This window comes from Pinus tabuliformis, chromosome Q (genome assembly GCF_031772625.1).
Source record: "Pinus tabuliformis cultivar Carrire ecotype Pingquan chromosome Q, CPIR1, whole genome shotgun sequence".
In the NCBI taxonomy this organism is placed as follows: Eukaryota; Viridiplantae; Streptophyta; class Pinopsida; order Pinales; family Pinaceae; genus Pinus; species Pinus tabuliformis.
Window position 1 is genome coordinate 559855003 of NC_142296.1, and position 23424 is coordinate 559878426.

Below are 23424 nucleotides of genomic sequence, written 5' to 3' on the forward strand. Positions count from 1 at the left end.
GACAGGATGCATGAACAGTTTACCAGACTGCCAACTGAGAGAGTCTTCAAGTACTCCTATGTGTTATTTCATATTTTTTTATATTATCAATCAAATAAATTCCATGTCAGCATCCAGAAATTGGATACCAAGGGAAATCAAAGGTTAGTTATCTATTGGACACCTTTGATCTAGAAATACTCCACTGCATTCACCTATAAAGACTTCATTGATTCATTTGTCCATCCAATCATGAACATGTTGACCAATAGCCCTCAGCCCAGAATCAGCCAAGAGATCAAGAGGGTGTTACAGTTGGCCAAGAACAGCAAGGTGGGAGACTGGTATCTCTACCAGAACCATACAGAAATTAGATTTTATGGATGCCAACTTGCCCCTTATAAACTACCCAAATACCTCCCTATGAGGATATTTGCACTGGAATATTTTAGGTAGATCATCAATTCTGATGAATTCAACTTCCTAGCAGCTAGGAAGAAAACCCAATTTAAAATGAAAAATAAATTGGGCCCCTTCATTTGTAATAACAGAGAAGTTGGACCTGAGGCAGAAAAGATGTTATAGGAAATGAAGTTTAGAAACAGTTTCATGTGGTAGTATGACCCTCATGGGGTCATAAATAAATTGAGAATCAAGGTCAAATTGGGACCTTCCATCCACCATCCTAGACCTGATATTGAGAGGTTTGCCAACCAATTAGAACGGTTGGAAAACACATTAATTGACATGGATAACACAGTAGTGGATGTAGAAAATACATTGTTTGATGTAGAAAAACAAATTGATGAAAGTTCTTTCCTATAGGTTCCAGAACTAGGGAACCCATGAATATTCCTCTTGTTTTATAGACCCCAGCAAATTAGGAGAGGAACCCAAAAAGAAACAGGGAGGAGGGTTCCAATTTTGCCACGCAAACCATAAATGAGCATTTTGAGCTCAGAAAAAGGCCTAAGCTGAACCCTGTGATTGAACAGGAAGAAACCATTGAATCAATGGAAATCACTGACACTGATACAATGGTGGAAAGAAGCAAATGCACAGCTGCTTCAGGAGAAACACAACAACCATCAACATCTAACACTCAACTGATTGAGACACAGCTCAGCATTGAGGTTTCTTCTTTCACCAGGCCAGAAAATAAGGAAAAAGATATCAAAGACAGGTATAAAGAGATCAAATTAAGAAACGAGAAGTATTTTTTTCTAAGTAATACTATTCTATTGAAAAGAAGCAAAATAAAAATACAACGAGGCGTCAGCCTCTGTGGTGCTGAACAGAGTTATGTCAGAAATTATCAACATACTAAACTCAACTGCCCAATGAGGGGAAACCAGTCCGAGTGAACCCAAGAAAAAGCCCACGCAGGGGTCTCAATACTTAACTTATAAAGGCCCACACAGGGGTCCTAGATCCAAGCAATCAAAAACGTGCCAGAATGTTCGAAGAAAAAAGAAGAAAAAAAAACTTCAAATAACAATCTCGTAAGAAAACTTGGCAACAAGATCAACAGTCTGGATGGACCCCCTAGATGTCATCAGGGGTGGGCTCTTCAACAATGTGACACACATACTCATACCAGTCATCATCCTCTGCTGACGTGTCGCGCAGGATTCCACTAACTTCTTGTATGCCTGCTGAGTTTCCCTCAGCTGCATGATTATCTGATGTGTCGCCCGGGATGCCTCCAACTGCCTTCGTGCCACCCGCTCTGCCTTTAGTGGCATGCTTGCTTCCAGCCAACACCTCGACATGCAAAATGCCAATTTTCCCTGCCATCTATTGCTTGCCTAGTTCCCTATCATCCCTATTCCTCTTAACAACCTTCTGCTGCTCGTTGTTGTTCCTTTTCTCAGGTCCAAGGTCATGGGTCTGAGAATTCTGCTCAACCTATGGACTAAATTCCTCACTGAAGGTAACAGTGATAGTGGCTATGATAACTGGATGAAGCAACGTTCTCTAGAAGCAACATTGGGTTGTGTGGTGAGAGGGGTGAGGGGGGGTGGGGAGATTGGCTGTTTGGGTAGCCGCGTTTTCTCTTCGGGCACCATGGGCCTGTGACCTACCTCTACCACTGCGAGTATTAGGGTATCTTTCAGTGGAGGGACCATGGGAATAAATGGCAGAAGGGGAAGAGGAAGGAGAAGTAAGTTCAGGGCTGGGCGTTGCGAGGGGGCCAATGCTTTCGCCTCAACTACCCCCTCTTTTACTGTGCATTCAATGGCGAGTGCATGCCATGATTGTATTGATTTTAGAGTTTTCAGTAGGGGAGACAGAGGTATCTTTGGGATTGAAGTGGCTATTCAGAAAAGGAGCAAAGGAATTCTGAGCGTAATTCAACACACAGTGAGGTGTTTGGGAGAAATGGATGCCATTTCCCAAATCGACACAACTTAGAATCCAACAACGCCTACCAGTGATGGTGCGAGAGCTCGGCTCCACAGCTTGAGGGGGGAAGAGCAATTTAGTAGGGGAGGGATGAGTTAATTGTGGTTTGCGGAGGCCATAGCCTTAAGCTTGTTTCTAGTTTCTCAACTTGAGCACTAGAGTAATGGTGCCTGCAGGTCAACTGTAACTTGCCATAAATTGGCATGGAAAGGGGTGCGGGTGGCCATGTGGCCTAGCCGCCTGCGTCCTGCTGTCTAATCTTCATTAACTACATCATAATCACCTGCATCCAGGTGTGCCTCTTCACTCTATAACAAATCATTATATTCTTGTATCTGGGAAGAAGTGGTGATTGTATTGAGCAAACCTGTATGTAGAGTCCGATCACTTTCTACCCCCAAATTAGCTAAGAGATCAGCCACTTTGTTGCCTTCTCTTCTAATATGTTTGAAGGTGACTGCTCTGTTGGTGGTGAGCCATTGTTCGATGAGCTCTAATCTTTCTACCAATCTCCAGCTGCTAACCACTTTGTATGCCGGGGTCCCCTGCAAAATCTGATTAACCATATTAATGAGAATCTGAGAGTCGCCTTCAATTACTAGGGGGAAGAAGTTGTGTTGTTGAGCTAAAAGAAGCCCTTGCCATAGCCCTTCTAGCTCTACAGAATTGTTCATATCCCATCCAATTGAGCCTAGGAAAATTAAAATAGGTTTTCCTTTGTGATCCCTGAAAGCTCCTCCATAGCCTGCTTTACCTGGGTTACCTTTGGAGGCTCCATCGAATTTTAATTGGATCATATTAGGTGGTGGAGGGATCCATTTGTTTGGTATTTTGTGGTGTAAAGAGGATTTACTATGCTTTGCCTGTACCTGGTTCATCCAAAGATTCCAATTTGTCCATATACTCTGCTCCTGTGGAAGGGAAGGAAAGTCCTCTTCAGTCCAAGTTTGGAGCATTAATGTTTCCTGAAGGTTTTTTCAAACATTGTCCCATAGGACTTCTAATGGTGTAGATTGATCTTTAAAGATGTGGCAGTTCCTTTCTTTCCATATAGTCCACATAAGGAGACCTGGGATGATTTTCCATAAAGAGTTTAACAGTTTGCTCTTATACAGATTAATTTCCCAACTACATATGGTGTTGGTAATATCTTCTTTAATTCTTCCTTCTTTTTGGCATCTGAAATTTGCTTTTTCCCAAAGTTTGTTTGCTAACAGAAAGAGTTCATGAGATGCATAATGGTTTCTTCTTGTTGTTTGCAGTTGGGGCATATGGAGGGCCCGTGGAAACTTCTTTTCCTAAGATTGTCCCAAGTGAGTATTTTTTTTTGACATAACAACCAGAGGAAAGTAGAAACTTTTGGCCATATGTTGGGGGACCATACTTTGTCCCATAGTGGATCCTTGACTGTTTGATTGCCAATTATTAGTTTGTAAGCCTCTTGAGTGGTGAAAGTTCCTCGTGCATTATATCCCCATCGTATTATATCCTTCTTGTCAAAAAAACGAATTTTCCTATTGAAAATCTCTGTCTCCAAATTCTTATGAATAGACTTTGTTCCTTGCTTAATGATGTGGGCCATGCTCATCCATTGCTTGTATCCCTGCGTGAGAGTAGGCATCCAGTGCTGGCTAACTTTATCCATCTGATGCTTTTCCCATTCCTATGTTTGGTGAGGTCTAATTAGGTCACTCAGCTTGGGTCTCTGCTACCATGAGTCATCCCAAAAACGTGCATTGTTGCCATCCCTTATTTCCCAGAAACTATGCTATTGGATTATAGCTTTGTGCTGACTAGCCGCATTCCAAATTAAGGAACCTTTTCCCACTTCGGTGAGTCGAATTAACTCATCTTTCGGTCGGTTGTTTGCATATTTGGTGGTCCAGAGGATGGCCCAAGGTGTATGCGAAGCAGAAATCCATTTCCACCATAAACGTGCTCCCATGACTGCATTGTTGTGTTGAGGATCACGAAGCCCAATGCCCCCTGAAATTTTTGGAAGGAAAACCGTAGCCCACTTGACCACTGCCCATTTTCTATTTTGTTCCGAGGATCCCCATACAAAATTGCACTGAAGATTTTTTATTTTCTTAAGCACCCATTTTGGTGCTGCCAAAACAGAGAATAAATAAAGAGGCATGGATTTCGGGACAGCTTTGACTAACACTAGACAACTGGCCATATTGAGGGCTCTATACGTCCAGGAGGAAAGGCGGGCTTCCAATTTCTCTAGGAGCAATTACCAGGTAGAGTGATTTAAAGCAGAGTCAGTCATGGGTGCACCCAGATATTTAGAGGGGAGAGAGGCAACCAAGAAACCAAAAATGCGTGCTATTGAAGATTGGGTGATGGAAGGGGTATGAAAGAAAAAAAAATTGGATTTAGCATTGTCTATGCTGGCACCAGAGGCTTCATAGAACTCATTAAGAAGGGATTTTATTTTATGTGCCTCTTGAACCGAGGGATGGCCAAACAGCATGTTATCGTCCACAAATTGTTGGTAGGTAAAAGCTGGGGTGTTGGGGAAAGAAATACCTCTGAGTTGCTGGGATTTAAGAGCTTTTTTGACACTTTGCCCAAGCCCTTCCTCCATTAAAACAAACAAAAAGGGCGAAAGGGGATCTCCTTGTCGGATGCCTCTAGAGGGATGAAAGGGAGTGGAAGGTATGCCATTGACCAAAATGGAGAAAAAAGTGGAGGATATAAGACTCATAACCCATCTAACCCAAGGAGGGGAGAATCCAAAGGCTATTAGCATCTTTTGAATATAATTCCAACTTAATTTATTGAAAGCTTTTGAAAGATCAATTTTAAGGAGCATACCTGCTTTTTTGAGCTGCTTCAAGGAGTGTATAATTTCATGGGTGAGAATGATGCCATCTGTGATTTCATGGGTCAATGATCTGAGCCAGTAAGAGGTAAGATCGAGGCAGAAAGATCTCCTCCAAGATGGATGGCATTGTTTGAAAGCAGAAATTTGTCCAGTCTAGAGGCGATTTGTTGGGTGCCCGTTCTTCTATTATTCCATGTGTAGATACCATTATTGAATGGCATATCTATAAGCCAGTTATTTTTTATGAAGTTCTTTAAATGTGTTATCACAAAATCACACACTGAAGGCTGCCTATCAGTAAGATAATGTGTAACTATTTCAAACCAGGCTTTAGACTAAGGCTTAGCCTCCTTAGTCAGAGAGGGCTCTCTCACAGCTTATCAATATGGACTACTGACAAGGAAAGATGGCTAACTCTTCAAAAAACACATATGAAAAATAAGCTGGCTGGACACATATCAAATCAAATCCCATTGGGCTTATGGAGTCTCACACCTCTCAGCAAACCAAAACACTATCCTTTCATAGAAGTCAGGGCACTTTACATCAAATGTTCAAACATACTTTACATAAAACACAGCTTGCAAAGCATACAGGAAGTCAGAGCATGAAACATGAATTCTGAGTGATTATGCTGGAACAAGACTGTAAGAAAACACTAGAGAGAATAAACCATTACATATTTGAACAAAAAGACATATTGTGAATCCTGAGAAGAAACAACAGTCCTTGCATTACTGAAATTTGCTTTACATAAACCAAAATAGACTTGTCTTTTGTCAAAATCTCCAACCCCTTTTACATTCATCTTTCAGCTCTATATAGAATGCTTACTCTACCTGATTCGAGCTCCCTCCTCCAGCGTGAGGGGAGCTCAATAATTACCTATGATGACACCTACTAACTTTTAACTAACTAATAATTACAGCTGACCACTAATTGACAGCGCTGGAATCCTAAAGCAAATAAGATTCTAATTCTACATCATGCTGGACATAGCATTTATTACAATCAAGATGACGCTTCTACGAGAAAAAGGATAAAACAGGCTCATTCTCTGACAAGTGGTCTCTTTTAGTTTGACTGTGATAGGTGTCTGTAGTTGCTTGCTGGCCTTTAATGTAACATGTTTTCCAATACCCTGAATTATAGGAAACTGCTCCTGTTTGTCAGTCCTTGGCTTCCACCACTCTTCGAAAATGTAGCAGCATGTCCCCAACTCTTTAATAGCCCAAGAATATAGAGCATCACCATGTTCTTGATGTGCTGTAGACTGTAATGACGGACAGGTGTCTCCTTTTCAAAGTTCCCGCTTGTATACCAAGCTGACTGTCTATGTTAAAAATACCACCTACAGCAGTTTCGTAGCGCGCTACGAAACTGCTGAGCTTTTTTCAAAAAACACAGTTTCAAACCAAAACTTCACCATTTGAGAACTTTGCTGTTAAAACATTCTTTTAACTGTTTTATTGCTGCAGCTGCTGCAGAATCACGAGCATTTACCACAGAATATAAAGGATTCCCTCCAAGCTTGCTAATGTTGTAAGTTTGATAGGAAGGAAAAACTCATTCATATCAGCTTTATGCAGGGCCGTGGCACCTTCTGCAACCTTGAGCATCCACTCAGTTGCAAAAATTTAGCTTCATCAGTGTTTGTGTCCGCATTGGTATTCAATCCTGTTGTCCCAGCATCCAATACAAGAAGCTCTAGTTGTTGAGGTGAAGTAAGAAGATATTCACTAATGCTGATAACATATAGCTGAGGGTAGGCACTAAAACTTGGTGAAGGAAAAAAACATTGTCTTCTTTAGCGGACGTCCAAATTGCCATTCTAAATACATCTTTGATCCTATGCCGAACTTTTAATATCAGAACCTTATAAACAAGTTCATTGACAGCATTTGATAAAGCTCCAACCCTTTGAGAAATATATTTCCTCTTCATCTGAAACCATGTCTAATAAGTTTCCACCATGCAGTCTTACCTTGTACTACCATTTGCATATATCTTTTGCTCTAGTTCAAGAAACCAGCACCATCATGGTGCACCACCTCCATAAAGAAAGCGACTCCCAAGAGACTCTGCTTTCCCAAGCTTTCAAGATACTGGCCTATCATTTGTTGATTATAAATCTGCTTCTCTCAAATTTGAAAACCTGAGTTATTTAATGAACAGTAGTAAAGTGGGAATGTTGTTTTCAATTAAACTTTCTATAGACAACCATTAGCATAGGATCTTAACTTCTCTGTCAATTTTTTGTTTCAAATGACCTGAAGGAAACTGTAACATTCATTTTACCAATAACCGATGGAACCCCGGACAATGGTAGATGGTCCAGGGCTAATATGTTTTGATATCTTCAATAATTAGCTCAACGTTCGAAGAGCAAAAAATTAATGGAAAGCAGGTAAAACCTTAATGCTACCCTTTTTCTCCTCAAGCTGTCATTTGTAAAAGCCTGTTAAAGGTCTTCCTCTAACACCAACAACAACCATGTCTGCCTCTAGTTCCCGCCATCCTTCCATGATCTTCCTATGCCCGGACTCTGCTATTCTCGAGCACCCTTCCAAATCAATACCTAAAAAAAATGCCTTCCAATGAAATAAAAGGCTCTTCACCTTCTTTGCAATGGAAGGCACCGGCTTAGAACCTTCTTTCATTTGTTTTATTCAATGCAAACTCATCTTTAACAAAATCAGTTAATATAATTCCAGCCCTTGTGCCACATCATCAGCAGATACAACTGCGACCATAACACCTCAATGCTTGAAGATATTTCCAACAGTTTCATTCCATCACAATATTGAGCCTCTGACACTGTCGCTGACACATCATTTAGAGTGAGGGACATTTTCTGAGAAGGAACACATGCGTCCCTCTTATCGTCTGTCATGGCATCCTCATAGCTATCTTCGATATGCGCAGAGACCGAGGGGGCTTCGCTGGCAGTCTCGGCACCCCATTAGATTGCAGGGCTTCAAAATTGTGTAACGTCGGCACCGCCCTGAATTTCTTAACATCTTTTCCATCCTTGTTAATATCAATTGCAGTCTTTTGGCCATGATTTGGTTCTGGTTCTGAGACATCAACTGAAACCGGCGTTGCACGTTTCACACCTCTCCTCTGATTTTGATACAGCAGTTCCGTCCTCCAGTCTAGCCTCATATTTAACCAAAACTTCATCAGCTTCTTTTGGGTGTTCCCATTCCTCCCCTTCCTTGATAATTTTCTTAAAAATGCCCCCATCCTTGCAGATATCCTTTACACTAGCCCAAGAGAGCAATTCAACATCGAATTTCAGAGTCGCATTGGGTGGAATTGTAGGTGGCGATCCCGATTCTAGAAGCGTAACAAAATTCAAATTTTCAATCCAAGAGGCCATGCATGTCAATACTTGATGTTGAGCCATGATATCAACAGCATCTAGTTGTCTTAGCATGATTTCCTCACACAGGAGTTCACTCAGCTCCGGATGCCCCTTTGCTAGCTTTGCAGAGAGCTGATATTGGAACTGTTGATAAGAATCTGGAAGACTGCCAACAACTTTTGCCCGATATCGACCTGCGCCTTCACCTTCTTCTGCCCACTCTCTAATAGACAGGGTCTCAAGCATTTGCAATGCATCATCTCTTATTTGTCTTGAGGGATCAACTACTTTGTAAAGTATAAGGCTTATCAACCTCTGGGTTTCACATTTGGAAGTTCTCGCCGCATGTACACTTCTGCCAGAACAGTAAAGTACCCATCTGTGATTGATGAATCCGATGAGTAGCACTGGTTTATACATACTGGAAAAAGATACAAGTTGCTTTGAAGAAGATCCATTAGAGCTATTTTTGCAAGTATAACTCTAGACTAGCCCCCCTCTCTGTACAATAAGCATGCTAGGATTTTAAATCTCCACTGAAAACTCGAACAAATCCCCAATTTCGTAGCACGCTACGAAATCACCTAAACAGGAAGCGCTGCGAAACTGCTAAAAAGGATTCATGCGCTGCGAAAACACTTTGTCCTTAAGCTAGGCTAAAGATTTTGGCAACAGAATTTCCAGTGATAACAGTGGCTCCACTTGGGATAGTGTGCCCTTGTGGTGCACTAAGAACCTGCAGTTCCAGTGCCTTATAAAATTTATTTGACAAACAGAAATTTGCTTGACCAGCATGACTGTAGGAGAAAGAAAGCTACTTCTACTGAAAAATGCTCAGTTGACCTTGAGCTTATTTTGCATTTACCTACCTACCTACCCTAATAATTCAACTTCTTTCTGCTCAATCAATATGAAATTTCCAATATAGCCAATCCTCTGTTTTATCTGACATTTGATTTCTTTGACTGCATCGGAGTTCAAAGCCAATATGATCTTGTGATGACCGCTGCCACTGAAATTGTCTCTGATCTCTAGAGGAAAACTGAAACACTGGAGAGTAAAACTCTTCCATGTAATCAGCTATAGGATCCCAGAATACATGATCAGCTTGTTTTTCCTTGTAACTTTCCAGCTGTGCAAACTGATCTTCAACAACAGTGTTCAGTTCCTCAATCGTGAAAGAGAAAGGAACCAGCATTCTCTCCTTGCGTTCTGCCATAGAAAACCTCTGAAAATAATGATCATGATAATGAAAACTATATGCCTGAATTTGTCCTTCTAAACCTTCAATTTCTTTTTCAAGGTCCTCAGCAAATTCATCCAAAAATCTCATCCTATCCTCTGCCTTGCAGTCAAAGGATCTTAGATATGAGGACAAGGACAAAGAAAAAGATTCATTTGTTTCTTCTTTACTATGATCATTATTCCATTGTTTAAAACCTTCCACTGAGGGAGAGTCTGCCACCACCTCTGACCTATCTATCCATTCCTCCAAAAACATAAGCCATAATTCCTGAAATGACTTAATGGATTTGATAGGAAAACTTTCAATCCATTGTTTGCATTTCCCTTGAAGTGAATCATAGAACAACATAATGCAAACATCCTCATGTTTAACTCTAAGAAGCTCAGTAAAATGACAAAAATCTGTGATATGCTTCAGAGTTAAACTCAAATCTTCTCCATTGAATTTGGGACCATTCCTTAGAAAATATGCATCCTTGGGAAAATGATTTGGGAAACCATGAATTCCTGAAAAATCTATGCATGCATACCTTGAAATAAGAATGATAGCTTCTGGGTCCTTCATAACTCCAGTGGAATCACCATGAACCTATGAATTTCGAATTATTCAACAATGGAGTCGCCGAGGTAGTTTTGCAGCCTCAAAAACCTTCTGAACTCCTGCTACCTTCAGAAGTTCAGCTTCATAATTTCGGGAAAGAATAATCTTCAGGCTCCCGGCAGACGCACCAAAATGTTATCACAAAATCACACACTAAAGGCTGCCTATCAGTAAGATAATGTGTAACTATTTCAAACCAGGCTTTAGACTAAGGCTTAGCCTCCTTAGTCAGAGAGGGCTCTCTCACAGCTTATCAATATGGACTACTGACAAGGAAAGATGGCTAACTCTTCAAAAAACACATATGAAAAATAAGCTGGCTGGACACATATCAAATCAAATCCCATTGGGCTTATGGAGTCTCACACCTCTCAGCAAACCAAAACACTATCCTTTCATAGAAGTCAGGGCACTTTACATCAAATGTTCAAACATACTTTACATAAAACACAGCTTGCAAAGCATACAGGAAGTCAGAGCATGAAACATGAATTCTGAGTGATTATGCTGGAACAAGACTGTAAGAAAACACTAGAGAGAATAAACCATTACATATTTGAACAAAAAGACATATTGTGAATCCTGAGAAGAAACAACAGTCCTTGCATTACTGAAATTTGCTTTACATAAACCAAAATAGACTTGTCTTTTGTCAAAATCTCCAACCCCTTTTACATTCATCTTTCAGCTCTATATAGAATGCTTACTCTACCTGATTCGAGCTCCCTCCTCCAGCGTGAGGGGAGCTCAATAATTACCTATGATGACACCTACTAACTTTTAACTAACTAATAATTACAGCTGACCACTAATTGACAGCACTGGAATCCTAAAGCAAATAAGATTCTAATTCTACATCATGCTGGACATAGCATTTATTACAATCAAGATGACGCTTCTACGAGAAAAAGGATAAAACAAGCTCATTCTCTGACAAGTGGTCTCTTTTAGTTTGGCTGTGATAGGTGTCTGTAGTTGCTTGCTGGCCTTTAATGTAACATGTTTTCCAATACCCTGAATTATAGGAAACTGCTCCTGTTTGTCGGTCCTTGGCTTCCACCACTCTTCGAAAATGTAGCAGCATGTCCCCAACTCTTTAATAGCCCAAGAATATAGAGCATCACCATGTTCTTGATGTGCTGTAGACTGTAATGACGGACAGGTGTCTCCTTTTCAAAGTTCCCGTTTGTATACCAAGCTGACTGTCTATGTTAAAAATACCACCTACAGCAGTTTCGTAGCGCGCTACGAAACTGCTGAGCTTTTTTCAAAAAACACAGTTTCAAACCAAAACTTCACCATTTGAGAACTTTTCTGTTAAAACATTCTTTTAATTGTTTTATTGTTGCAGCTGCTGCAGAATCACGAGCATTTACCACAGAATATAAAGGATTCCCTCCAAGCTTGCTAATGTTGTAAGTTTGATAGGAAGGAAAAACTCATTCATATCAGCTTTATGCAGGGCCGTGGCACCTTCTGCAACCTTGAGCATCCACTCAGTTGCAAAAATTTAGCTTCATCAGTGTTTGTGTCCGCATTGGTATTCAATCCTGTTGTCCCAGCATCCAATACAAGAAGCTCTAGTTGTTGAGGTGAAGTAAGAAGATATTCACTAATGCTGATAACATATAGCTGAGGGTAGGCACTAAAACTTGGTGAAGGAAAAAAACATTGTCTTCTTTAGCGGACGTCCAAATTGCCATTCTAAATACATCTTTGATCCTATGCCGAACTTTTAATATCAGAACCTTATAAACAAGTTCATTGACAGCATTTGAGAAAGCTCCAACCCTTTGAGAAATATATTTCCTCTTCATCTGAAACCATGTCTAATAAGTTTCCACCATGCAGTCTTACCTTGTACTACCATTTGCATATATCTTTTGCTCTAGTTCAAGAAACCAGCACCATCATGGCGCACCACCTCCATAAAGAAAGCGACTCCCAAGAGACTCTGCTTTCCCAAGCTTTCAAGATACTAGCCTATCATTTGTTGATTATAAATCTGCTTCTCTCAAATTTGAAAACCTGAGTTATTTAATGAACAGTAGTAAAGTGGGAATGTTGTTTTCAATTAAACTTTCTATAGACAACCATTAGCATAGGATCTTAACTTCTCTGTCAATTTTTTGTTTCAAATGACCTGAAGGAAACTGTAACATTCATTTTACCAATAACCGATGGAACCCCGGACAATGGTAGATGGTCCAGGGCTAATATGTTTTGATATCTTCAATAATTAGCTCAACGTTCGAAGAGCAAAAAATTAATGGAAAGCAGGTAAAACCTTAATGCTACCCTTTTTCTCCTTAAGCTGTCATTTGTAAAAGCCTATTAAAGGTCTTTCTCTAACACCAACAACAACCATGTCTGCCTCTAGTTCCCGCCATCCTTCCATGATCTTCCTATGCCCGGACTCTGCTATTCTCGAGCACCCTTCCAAATCAATACCTAAAAAAAATGCCTTCCAATGAAATAAAAGGCTCTTCACCTTCTTTGCAATGGGAGGCACCGGCTTAGAACCTGCTTTCATTTGTTTTATTCAATGCAAACTCATCTTTAACGACATCAGTTAATATAATTCCAGCCCTTGTGCCACATCATCAGCAGATACAACTGCGACCATAACACCTCAATGCTTGAAGATATTTCCAACAGTTTCATTCCATCACAATATTGAGCCTCTGACACTGTCGCTGACACATCATTTAGAGTGAGGGACATTTTCTGAGAAGGAACACCTGCGTCCCTCTTATCGTCTGTCATGGCATCCTCATAGCTATCTTCGATATGCGCAGAGACCGAGGGGGCTTCGCTGGCAGTCTCGGCACCCCATTAGATTGCAGGGCTTCAGAATTGTGTAACGTCGGCACCGCCCTGAATTTCTTAACATCTTTTCCATCCTTGTTAATATCAATTGCAGTCTTTTGGCCATGATTTGGTTCTGGTTCTGAGACATCAACTGAAACCGGCGTTGCACGTTTCACACCTCTCCTCTGATTTTGATACAGCAGTTCCGTCCTCCAGTCTAGCCTCATATTTAACCAAAACTTCATCAGCTTCTTTTGGGTGCTCCCATTCCTCCCCTTCCTTGATAATTTTCTTAAAAATGCCCCCATCCTTGCAGATATCCTTTACACTAGCCCAAGAGAGCAATTCAACATCGAATTTCAGAGTCGCATTGGGTGGAATTGTAGGTGGCGATCCCGATTCTAGAAGCGTAACAAAATTCAAATTTTCAATCCAAGAGGCCATGCATGTCAATACTTGATGTTGAGCCATGATATCAACAGCATCTAGTTGTCTTAGCATGATTTCCTCACACAGGAGTTCACTCAGCTCCGGATGCCCCTTTGCTAGCTTTGCAGAGAGCTGATATTGGAACTGTTGATAAGAATCTGGAAGACTGCCAACAACTGCTGCCCGATATCGACCTGCGCCTTCACCTTCTTCTGCCCACTCTCTAATAGACAGGGTCTCAAGCATTTGCAATGCATCATCTCTTATTTGTCTTGAGGGATCAACTACTTTGTAAAGTATAAGGCTTAGCAACCTCTGGGTTTCACATTTGGAAGTTCTCGCCGCATGTACACTTCTGCCAGAACAGTAAAGTACCCATCTGTGATTGATGAATCCGATGAGTAGCACTGGTTTATACATACTGGAAAAAGATACAAGTTGCTTTGAAGAAGATCCATTAGAGCTGTTTTTGCAAGTATAACTCTAGACTAGCCCCCCTCTCTGTACAATAGGCATGCTAGGATTTTAAATCTCCACTGAAAACTCGAACAAATCCCCAATTTCGTAGCACGCTACGAAATCACCTAAACAGGAAGCGCTGCGAAACTGCTAAAAAGGATTCATGCACTGCGAAAACACTTTGTCCTTAAGCTAGGCTAAAGATTTTGGCAACAGAATTTCCAGTGATAACAAAATGGATACTCTCATTATCCAGTTTATTCCTGCCTCCGCTTTTCTTCCAGCTTAGTAATCATATTGAAGTCTCCTCCTGTAATCTAAAGTGGATGAATTCTGGTGGAGTTGATCAGAGTTAATTTATTCAGAATGTCTATCTTATGCACTACCTCCTGGGGGAAGTAGACATTGGTAAGGTGACCATGCACATTTGTCCCTATTATATGAAAAGAAGCTTGAATGAAATGAAATGATGACTCACATGGATATTAGTGAGCATGATAGCTTGTTCATCCCAGGCTATTGCTAGTCCTCCTGAAGCTCCTAAGGCATCCACTACTACTGCTTGACTGCCTGGCCATGCTTTGGCGAGAGTTTGGCCAAGTGTGGTAGAATTGCATTTTGTTTCTTACATGAAGAATATTTGGGGTTTCTCCTGCTGAATCATGTTTTTTATCATTCTGTATTTCCCAGGGTTGTTTAGCCCTCTTATATTCCAAGATGTGAGCTTCATGTTTCATTATTGGGTAGGGGACTGTAATACTTTGTAAGCTTAGAATATCTTCTTGATTCCACCAGCATTTCCCCAATACGGATGGTTCTTTGGAGGTCTGTCTTTCTCCCTCGTTTTTTATTGTCTTTAGGAATGTTTTTTCCATCCCATTGACTTCCGGGTTGAATACCTAGAGATCTTTGTTGATGTGCTCTAGAAAGGATGACTTCCAAGCTTTCCAGTTGTCTTTCTGGGATCTTGTCAAATTATTTTTTCCTGCAAGCTTGTTCTAGTCCCAATATGTCCAGATCTCCTATGTCTATACTTTCAGGCTCTTCCTCCATATGCTTGGCCTCACTGCTTTCCATCGCGAAGTCTGTAGCAATGGTGGTCTCTTGCTGCAAAATGTCTATATCCATGCCATGAGGTTTCTAGATCGGTATCCGACTGGGCATGGAGGTGGTTAGATCTATGGATTGCGAGGGCTTTAGAGTTTTCCCTGAGCCTGTGGGGTTGAGCTTAGAGGTTGCCTTGAGAGGCTCCTCGGAGGGTAAGGGGGATTCAGTGGCTGTTGGGTCAGGATGAGCTAAGATATCAAAGCTATTACTGGTGGATGGCATTGAGGTGTTGGCGGAAGGCTTTTTAGGGTTTGATGCAGGTTTTTTGTGGTTCTTTTTACGATTGTTTACCTTGGTGAAACCTTCAGAATCAGGTTTTTCTGAGGAGGTATAAGTTGGGGGCTTCATATTTAATGGGAAATCACGAAAGAGATGGCCAAGGGCATGACATTTTCTGCATCTGAATGGAACATGTTCATAATCTATTGACTAAATCCACTCAAAATCATCATGATATAAACTTACCACATCCGAAAGAGCTTTGCTTAGATGCATATAGACACAAATGCGGGCGTAGGAAGTATATCTTCTGAGTTTTGTCTCCTCCGCAATTTTAATGAACTCCCCCAGTCCATTTCCAATATCTTTCAGTGAATCTTCATCCCAATATTCCAGAGGAAGGGAATAAAGACGGATCCAGACTGGTGCCCAGCTTAGATCTTCTTTGTCTGGGTTGAATCTCTCAATCCAGTCTCTCAGGTAAAGACCAGCTGCATTGAAGAAGTAGGGTCCTCCATCGATGACCCTATTTCGGTCCTCTATATAGTTGAAGACTACCGTGAAAAAGCCCTTTGGTCCTAGCTGCAAGGTGATGTGCCCTTTTGGTTTCCATTTGGCTGCAATCCAACCGTGCAAGGCTTTCTCTATGGGCCAAAAGCCAATAAATTTCCCTATTAAAGCATGATCCTTCATGTACTGGATTTGGGTGTTGATTCTTTGACTTGGTAGTTCAATCTTTGGCCTTTCTGCTGCAACAAGTTTTTAGGTTGCCAAGGTTTCTTTTGGAACTTCATCCCTTCCTGTGTTATCTGTCTGTACATTGTGAGTCATTTCTACTTCATCCTATGGCTTCTTCCCATAATTTCTCGTGTGCATCTGAGGTTCTCCTTGATCATTGGGGGGAGGCACCGTGTCCTCCCCCTAGAGGTTATCCATGACGAGTACTCTATTCGTTGACGTATTCTATTGACAATGTTGTCGATGAGTTGTTGCAGGGGCACCGTGGTCTGAGCAGGTCTGTCATTGTAGGGTCTGACAAAAACCCTACACTGCCATAGTTTCTCCCTTTCGCTCTTCTGGAAGGATTTCTCTCAAGAAACGAGAAGTTGAAGTCAGAAACATATGCCCAATAAATCAAGCTTACACCAACTAATTAGAGAAGGTTGATGTCATCTTTTTACATCAAAGCAGGAAAGATGCAGGTGTCCTTCATGCAGCCAATTGTCCAGCAGCCAAAGACATCAACTGATTACAGAAAAACCGACTTTGAGGTGTTGGCCAGGGATGTTCATCCCATTGACCACATAGAATTTCAAAAATAGGCTGGAGAGATGATCTACTCCACCTTGATAGGGAAGGCCATGGTTGCACATAAGCTACAAAGCTCCATGGATAACATTACAGCCCAATATAAACTAGAAAAGGCCTCCTCACAGGCCAAAGACAACAAGATCAAGTCATTGGAGGACTTGGTAATTGAGTTGGGCCATGATCTAAATGACATCAAAGCTACTGAAAAGTTGATCAAGAAGAAGAATGAGGACACTACAACTCTAAAAAAAAAAACTAAAGTTGCCCCATTCAGAACACCCACAGACAAAAGAGGTCCTAGATAGCCAAACAAATCATGAGGAGATCATGGACCTAGTGCTACAATTGAATGATCAGTTGAGGGAAATGGAAAAGGAGATAGACAGCTTGATACAATTAAAACAATTTAGTCTTGATACTTCCCCTGCCATTGTTATCCCAACAGTTACTACTAGAGTACCTTCCACTTTGGCAACATCATTAGCTCCTACAACTCCTATGGCTACAGCACTACCAACTTCTACAGTGTCTACATCAGCAACAGGGTCAATAGCAACAACGTCAATAGGTGATGAGGCAAGTAAGTTGGTCAAAGCAATGGAAGACATGTCCATTCAGACCACTGAAATGAAAAAGATCAAGGAAAAGGTGACTAGTCTATATACTGACTACAAGCTTGCCAAGATTATGCACAAGGAAGAAGTGCAGAAATCCACCAGAATGGACGAAAGAATAAACAACTTGGAGAAGGAATTAAATTTGAAGGAACCCCTTGGACAAGCTAAGGAACAATTGTGGGCCAATATCATTGACTCTTTCAATGATATTTGGCCATCCATCCAAGTGATTTTTTAACAGATTGACTTAGTAAAGGAGGCTACAGAATCCATATAAAGAGTAAAACCAGAATTGAGAGACATGCTAGTGGAAGCTACAAGGATCATTCACTTCCTCAACTCCAAAAATAAGTATGAATTGCAAGAATTAGAGATACCTAACAGAATAGGTACAATACTAGAAGTAAAAAGGGTCCTCACCAAGAGGTATTTAATGCTAAACCTTGAAGATAAGTTCCAAACCATGCAACTGGCTATATAGATAAGTTCATAGTTAAATTCGAAGTTTTGAGGCAAAAGGGTTTACCAAATCCCTTGGTAATAAACAATAATTTAATGCCACAGGAGGACTGCAACAGAAAGATAAGAGAAGTGGCCAGACATCAAGTGAACACTTCATCCATGAAGGGGATGCCAACTGGCAAGGTCCTAAACCAAACTTTTTAGAATTTGTTTTACCTCTAGCATGAGGTGAAACACCTTTTTGTGAATAAGCCTACTTTCATCAAGTACACGGAGGAAGATGAGATTTACAGGAAGATGATAAATATCCAATTACCAGGTGTTGAAACATGGGAGAAATTAAATGACTTATTTTATAAATAAACAGTCAAAATGTAAAAATGTATAGTAAGATTGAAAAGCACAGTAAAAGGATAATGACACGCCAGACAGATGAAAGTGTATCAGGTGAAAGTGTATCAGTTGAAAGGTCAAAGTGAGTAAAGCATCCAGTGTGAAGACCAAACAGCAAAGCAAAGATTAAAAGGAAAAATATCAAAGATTAAAGACAGCACAACCTAATAAACAGGGACAGCAAACAGCAATTCAATCTCTGTCTCTATCTTCTTGCATGAAGATATTTCTTTCTCCTAGATTAATTCCCAAGACAGTTTGGGATATTTTGTAAATTATTTTTGTATAAATACTTCATAATTTGAAGTATTGAGGGTGGATTGCTATACATTTGTAGAGTTATTTTGATCATAAACCTAAGGGTTATTGTACCAATTTTTCAAGTCAACAGACTGGAGCAAGTAATAAAGAGATTGCATTACAGGATTCATGTGTTGAGATATTGCAATGAAGTATTTTCTTTGTTAGATTTTGTTATTTTCTCATGTATTTCACAAACTTAAATGTTATCTAAAGTTGAATGAATTAACTGGAAATTTATCTCAAAATTTGTTTAAGTACACTCTGTTTTGAACAATTGATCATTTCTATGTTTTTCTCTGATATCTGGATTTCAGAATTTTTAATTTCTCTCCCATCCCGATTGACCTCTTTCACTTTCTTCATAATCCAGCCTAAGGAACTCTTAATTGCTCCCTGGATCTGATTGAAAACCACTTCACCATCAAGCCCTTGAGATCTGAAATAACTTAACTATCTTGCCCTATAGACACTATTTTTAGAACTTGATCCAATCCTGTTTACTTGACATTTGACCCCATAGCCCAATGGTAAAAGACACCCCATCTAAGTAAGTGATGCCACCACCAAATCCAAGTCAAAACCCAAGTACAATCATAACTAGACTAAAATCAATTAACTAAAACAAAGTTAAATCATAAAGAGAGAGGCATCTCTGAGCATTAGGAAGGCTAGATCCTAATCTCCAAAGTAGGTTTGTGGTTACCTCTATCATTTCTTTCTCTAACAACTTCTAAAGAAATTTTGGAGTGATAACAGAGTCAATTGAACAGTTGTTGTTCAGTAGAATAAACAGCTCTAATTTCTTTTTAATGTGTTCATAATTGTTGTTCAATCAATTGAATAGTTGTTGTTCAGTCAATTGAACAGCTGCGGTTCGGTAGAACGAACAGCTCTGGTTTCTTTTTGGTGTGTCAATAATTGTTGTTCAATCAATTGAACAGCTTCTGTTCAGTACAATGAACAACCCTAATTTATTTTTGGCGTATTTATAATTATCAATTGAACAGTTGTTTTTCAACAGAACGAACAGCTATGATTTCTTTTTCTTGTGATCAATAATTGTTGTTCAATCAATTGACCAACTATTGTTCAGTCAATTGAACAGCTAATGTTCGGTAGATGAACAAATCTGATTTCTTTTTGGTGTGTTAATAATTTTGGTTCAATCAATTGAACAGTTGTTGTTCAGTCAATTGAACAGTTGTTTTTATGTAAAACAAATATCTATGGTTTCTTTTTGGTGTGTCAATAATTGTTGTTCAATCAATTGAACAACTGTTGTTCAGTCAATTGAACAGTTGTTGTTCAGTCAATTGAACAGTTGTTGTTCGGTAGAACGAACAGCCCTGATTTCTTTTTGGCATATTTATAATTATTAATTGGATAGTTGTTGTTCATTGAACAATTGTTGTTCGATAGAACGAACAGTTGTGATTCCTTTTTCTTGTGATCAATAATTATTGTTCAATCAATTGAATAGTTTTTGTTTAGTCAATTGAACAACTGGTGTTCAGTCAATTGAACAGCTATTGTTCAGTAGAATGAACAGCTCCAATTTCTTTTTGGTGTATCAATAATTGGTGTTCAATCAATTGAATAGTTTTTGTTCAGTCAATTGAACAACTGATGTTCGGTAGAACGAACAGCCCTGATTTCTTTGTGTATTTATAATTGTTGTTCAATAAATTGAACAGCTGTTGTTAGGTAGAACGAACAGCTATGATTTCTTTTTCTTGTGATCAATAATTGTTGTTCCAATAACCGCACAATTTTCATTCAATTTTAATCAAGTAGTCATTTTTCTCTCCCATGCTTTCCTATCAAAACCATCTTTTTGGATTGGGAATTTGTACCCAAGATAAAGGAAAAATAGTAATATTAATACCATTATGACTTGCAAAACCTTTGACGATTAATTTTATTCTAAAACTAACCTGGTTTATCTATATAATCACTGGCTGAATATCTTCTCTTTGGACATATCATAAAATGATTCACTATGTTAATGTCATGTTGGTTTATCTTTCACACTTTCAATTGATAATTCCCTTTGGTTTGATGATATAGGGATAAAAGCATAACTTTCATTGGCATTTTTTACTTCTCACACCATTCCTAACTCTTGAGTAAATGAACATCCCTCCCTTTACAATAAAAATATGGAATACAATACAAATCTTCTTAAAGAGGATAGGGGGTCTCATTGCAAGCCAGCCTACCATGATCATAAGGATGTAACAAGTGACATTCCGTTATGGCCACCACACCAGGGTAATAGCCTTCTAGATAGTCAAAACTATCAAAAGGACCAGAGGTCTCATCACGAGCCAGCCTGATCAATTTATGATATCCTAGTGAATGGCACTATGATTATCTGGTTACCATGCCAGCATAGTGACTTTATAGCAATAAACAACCATCTAAATACTAAATAGAAGATTCTAGCTCATTTTTTGGTGAAAAAGTAACCCTATCAAGGCTATGAATGCCTTCTGGCAACAGTGGCCCTGCTTATGTTATTGAAGTTCTACGTTACATTGTCAATTATTTTTTATCCCATTATTTCCTATTGATTCATTTCTAAATGTGAATTTACCATTTGAATAGTGTTTATAACTATATTAACCAATATGAATAGTAAAATATACTTTTATATGAATTATATCAATACTGTCTGATCAATTGATACCAGCAGTCATTATCATCTATCGCATGTCATGATTTTGTCATATTTTTCCACTTAAGAAAACATCTCTTCTCATAATGATCAATTCTTTGTTTTACACTTTTTCGGTCATTTCCCATCTTCACAATTTGTACTACTTTGGCCTTTTTTTTGCCGTATTTACGCCACTCTAACTATTGTCCTGCTGCATTTATGAATCCCCAACGTTCTTTCCCTTTTTCCTATGCTTTATGATCATGGACACCCTTTTCTAATTGGAGGGCGAAAGGTATGCATTATGGGATAGCATGCGTAATAATTACCGAACTCCGTCATAACTTGTTGATTTGACAAAATATTATTATTGCATTTATACAAAAGTTTTTCTGATTGAAATCTTTGCATGCGGCTTATATGTTGTTGTTCAAAACTAAAATTGTGGATTCAAGAAAATTGCATGCAAAGTAGTGAACTGTTTATAGGAGAACAGCAAGTATGGGGGGCAAATCTATTCACAACGAACCCACACTATTGCAACTAACAAAAGTGGCTCAAGTAACTCGCGAATGCAAACAATTGTTCAGACAAAATGTGTTTGCATGGCTTCCACCATTTGCATCACTTTCAGCATCAGCTCAACCTACATCAGCTTCAACAAATTCATGTTTGTACATGTCATTCCACATTTTTTTCGGAGGTAAAACTTGAGGTAAAATAGCATAATTTTCTGATTTATTAAAAATTTAGGAGAATTTCATGAAAATCCATTGAGCATTATTTATCATCATTCATTCCACATCTTTACCACTTCCCATTTTTCAGATATAGAATCTTTCAATTTGGGGGAGTGTTACTTTCATTCATTTATTTATTATGACCATGCCATCATCCATCGATCTCCTTATTCATTCTCAAAACCTCCCTTATTCCATGTTGTTTTACACCAAGCATAGATTTCAACAATGATTGTAGCAACCACCTCAATTTGTTTTCTAGTATTGCATGAGGGCATGCTAATTCTCCAACTTGGGGAGGAATTCCTACACGTGATGGATGTTTTCTACTTTCTTCCTCATTTAAGGCATACAATTTCATTTTTATATAGTGTGGAAATTTATTTGCATATATCTTTAAAACTATGAACTGAATTCTTGTGATTTTTGGACAGCAAAGAGGTATCATTAAAATACACAAACCCAGAAAATTTCAAGTTAAATTAGTTTGTAAAATTTCATAAATCATTCCCTGCCACCTACAACCAATTTGTTTATATTTCATGATCTGTGCATCAAAACGATCTGATTTTTGAATTAGAGAAGCATTAATACAGTAGAAATTTTCTTGTAAAATTTTAGCAAAATCTGGTTTGTAGTTTTTGAGAAAATGGTTAATGAAGTTTGTTGTTACTTATATATCATATTTTGTTGCAACTTCATATACATATAGTTGAAAGTCAACGTGAAAATTGTTACGCCTTCATCAACATTGCTAAAATTGAATATTCGTTATTTGAGGAAGAAGTCATTTGTTCCATCAATTTCATGAGTTGGGATGAACATTTTTGTATTATAGCTTGGTTAATACAAAGGCTTTGAGTTGCATCAGGACATGCAGCATATTCAGTTTGGGGGTATGATGGGCCACTAATTTGTCATTATTATTATCACTTTTTAATGTCTATTTCATCCATTTCTACCATTCTTTATCACATCATTTATCATAAGTTATCATATAATTCCATTTTATAATTATTTATGCTCTTATGGATAATTACTATTTTTGTTGAGATTGCAACAAGATGATGGAGCTTAGTGAAAAGAGTCGCCTTCACTAAGTGGGCCCGCAGGCAAATTATGGCGCAAGTTCTATTTTTGGATCCCAGCAGGGATGATCACAGCAGGAGTGACCACAGCAGGGATGATCACAGCAGGAGTGACCACAGCAGGGATGATCACAGCAGGAGTGACCACAGCAGGAGTGATCACAGTAGGAGTGACCACAGCAGGAGTGATCACAGTAGGAGTGATCAAAGTCTATTTTTAGACTGGTTGTCCAAAATAGAAAAGTCAAATATTATTGTCTCATAATAATATTTGGACTATAAACTTGATCTTATTCTCTTGGAGCACTTCAGTTTGAGCTACAGATGTGGCCCATGCAGTTTTCAGAAGGAAGTATGCTTTTCTTATGAGTCAGTTGAGTTGTTACATGCATGAC

The 23424-nt window shown here is 39.2% G+C and overlaps 1 protein-coding gene across 1 annotated transcript; it reads right to left on the minus strand.

The window, feature by feature from the left end:
- Positions 1-15105: 15105 nt before the first annotated feature.
- Positions 15106-16149, minus strand: LOC149220669 (uncharacterized). The gene is made up of 2 exons (XM_089387162.1): positions 15703-16149; positions 15106-15237 (listed from the first exon to the last, which is right to left on the minus strand). Exons 1-2 carry the CDS (start codon positions 16147-16149, stop codon positions 15106-15108), a joined length of 579 nt encoding a protein of 192 aa, XP_089243288.1.
- Positions 16150-23424: the final 7275 nt, after the last annotated feature.

Bases quoted from the DNA above. Each gene is read 5' to 3' on its own strand.
- LOC149220669 (XM_089387162.1), bottom strand. From the start codon at position 16,149: ATGAAGGATCATGCTTTAATAGGGAAATTTATTGGCTTTTGGCCCATA. The intron at 15,238-15,702 runs GTAAGTTTATAT...GACATTTTGCAG, and splicing joins GCAAAGCTCTTTCGGATGTG to CAAGAGACCACCATTGCTAC.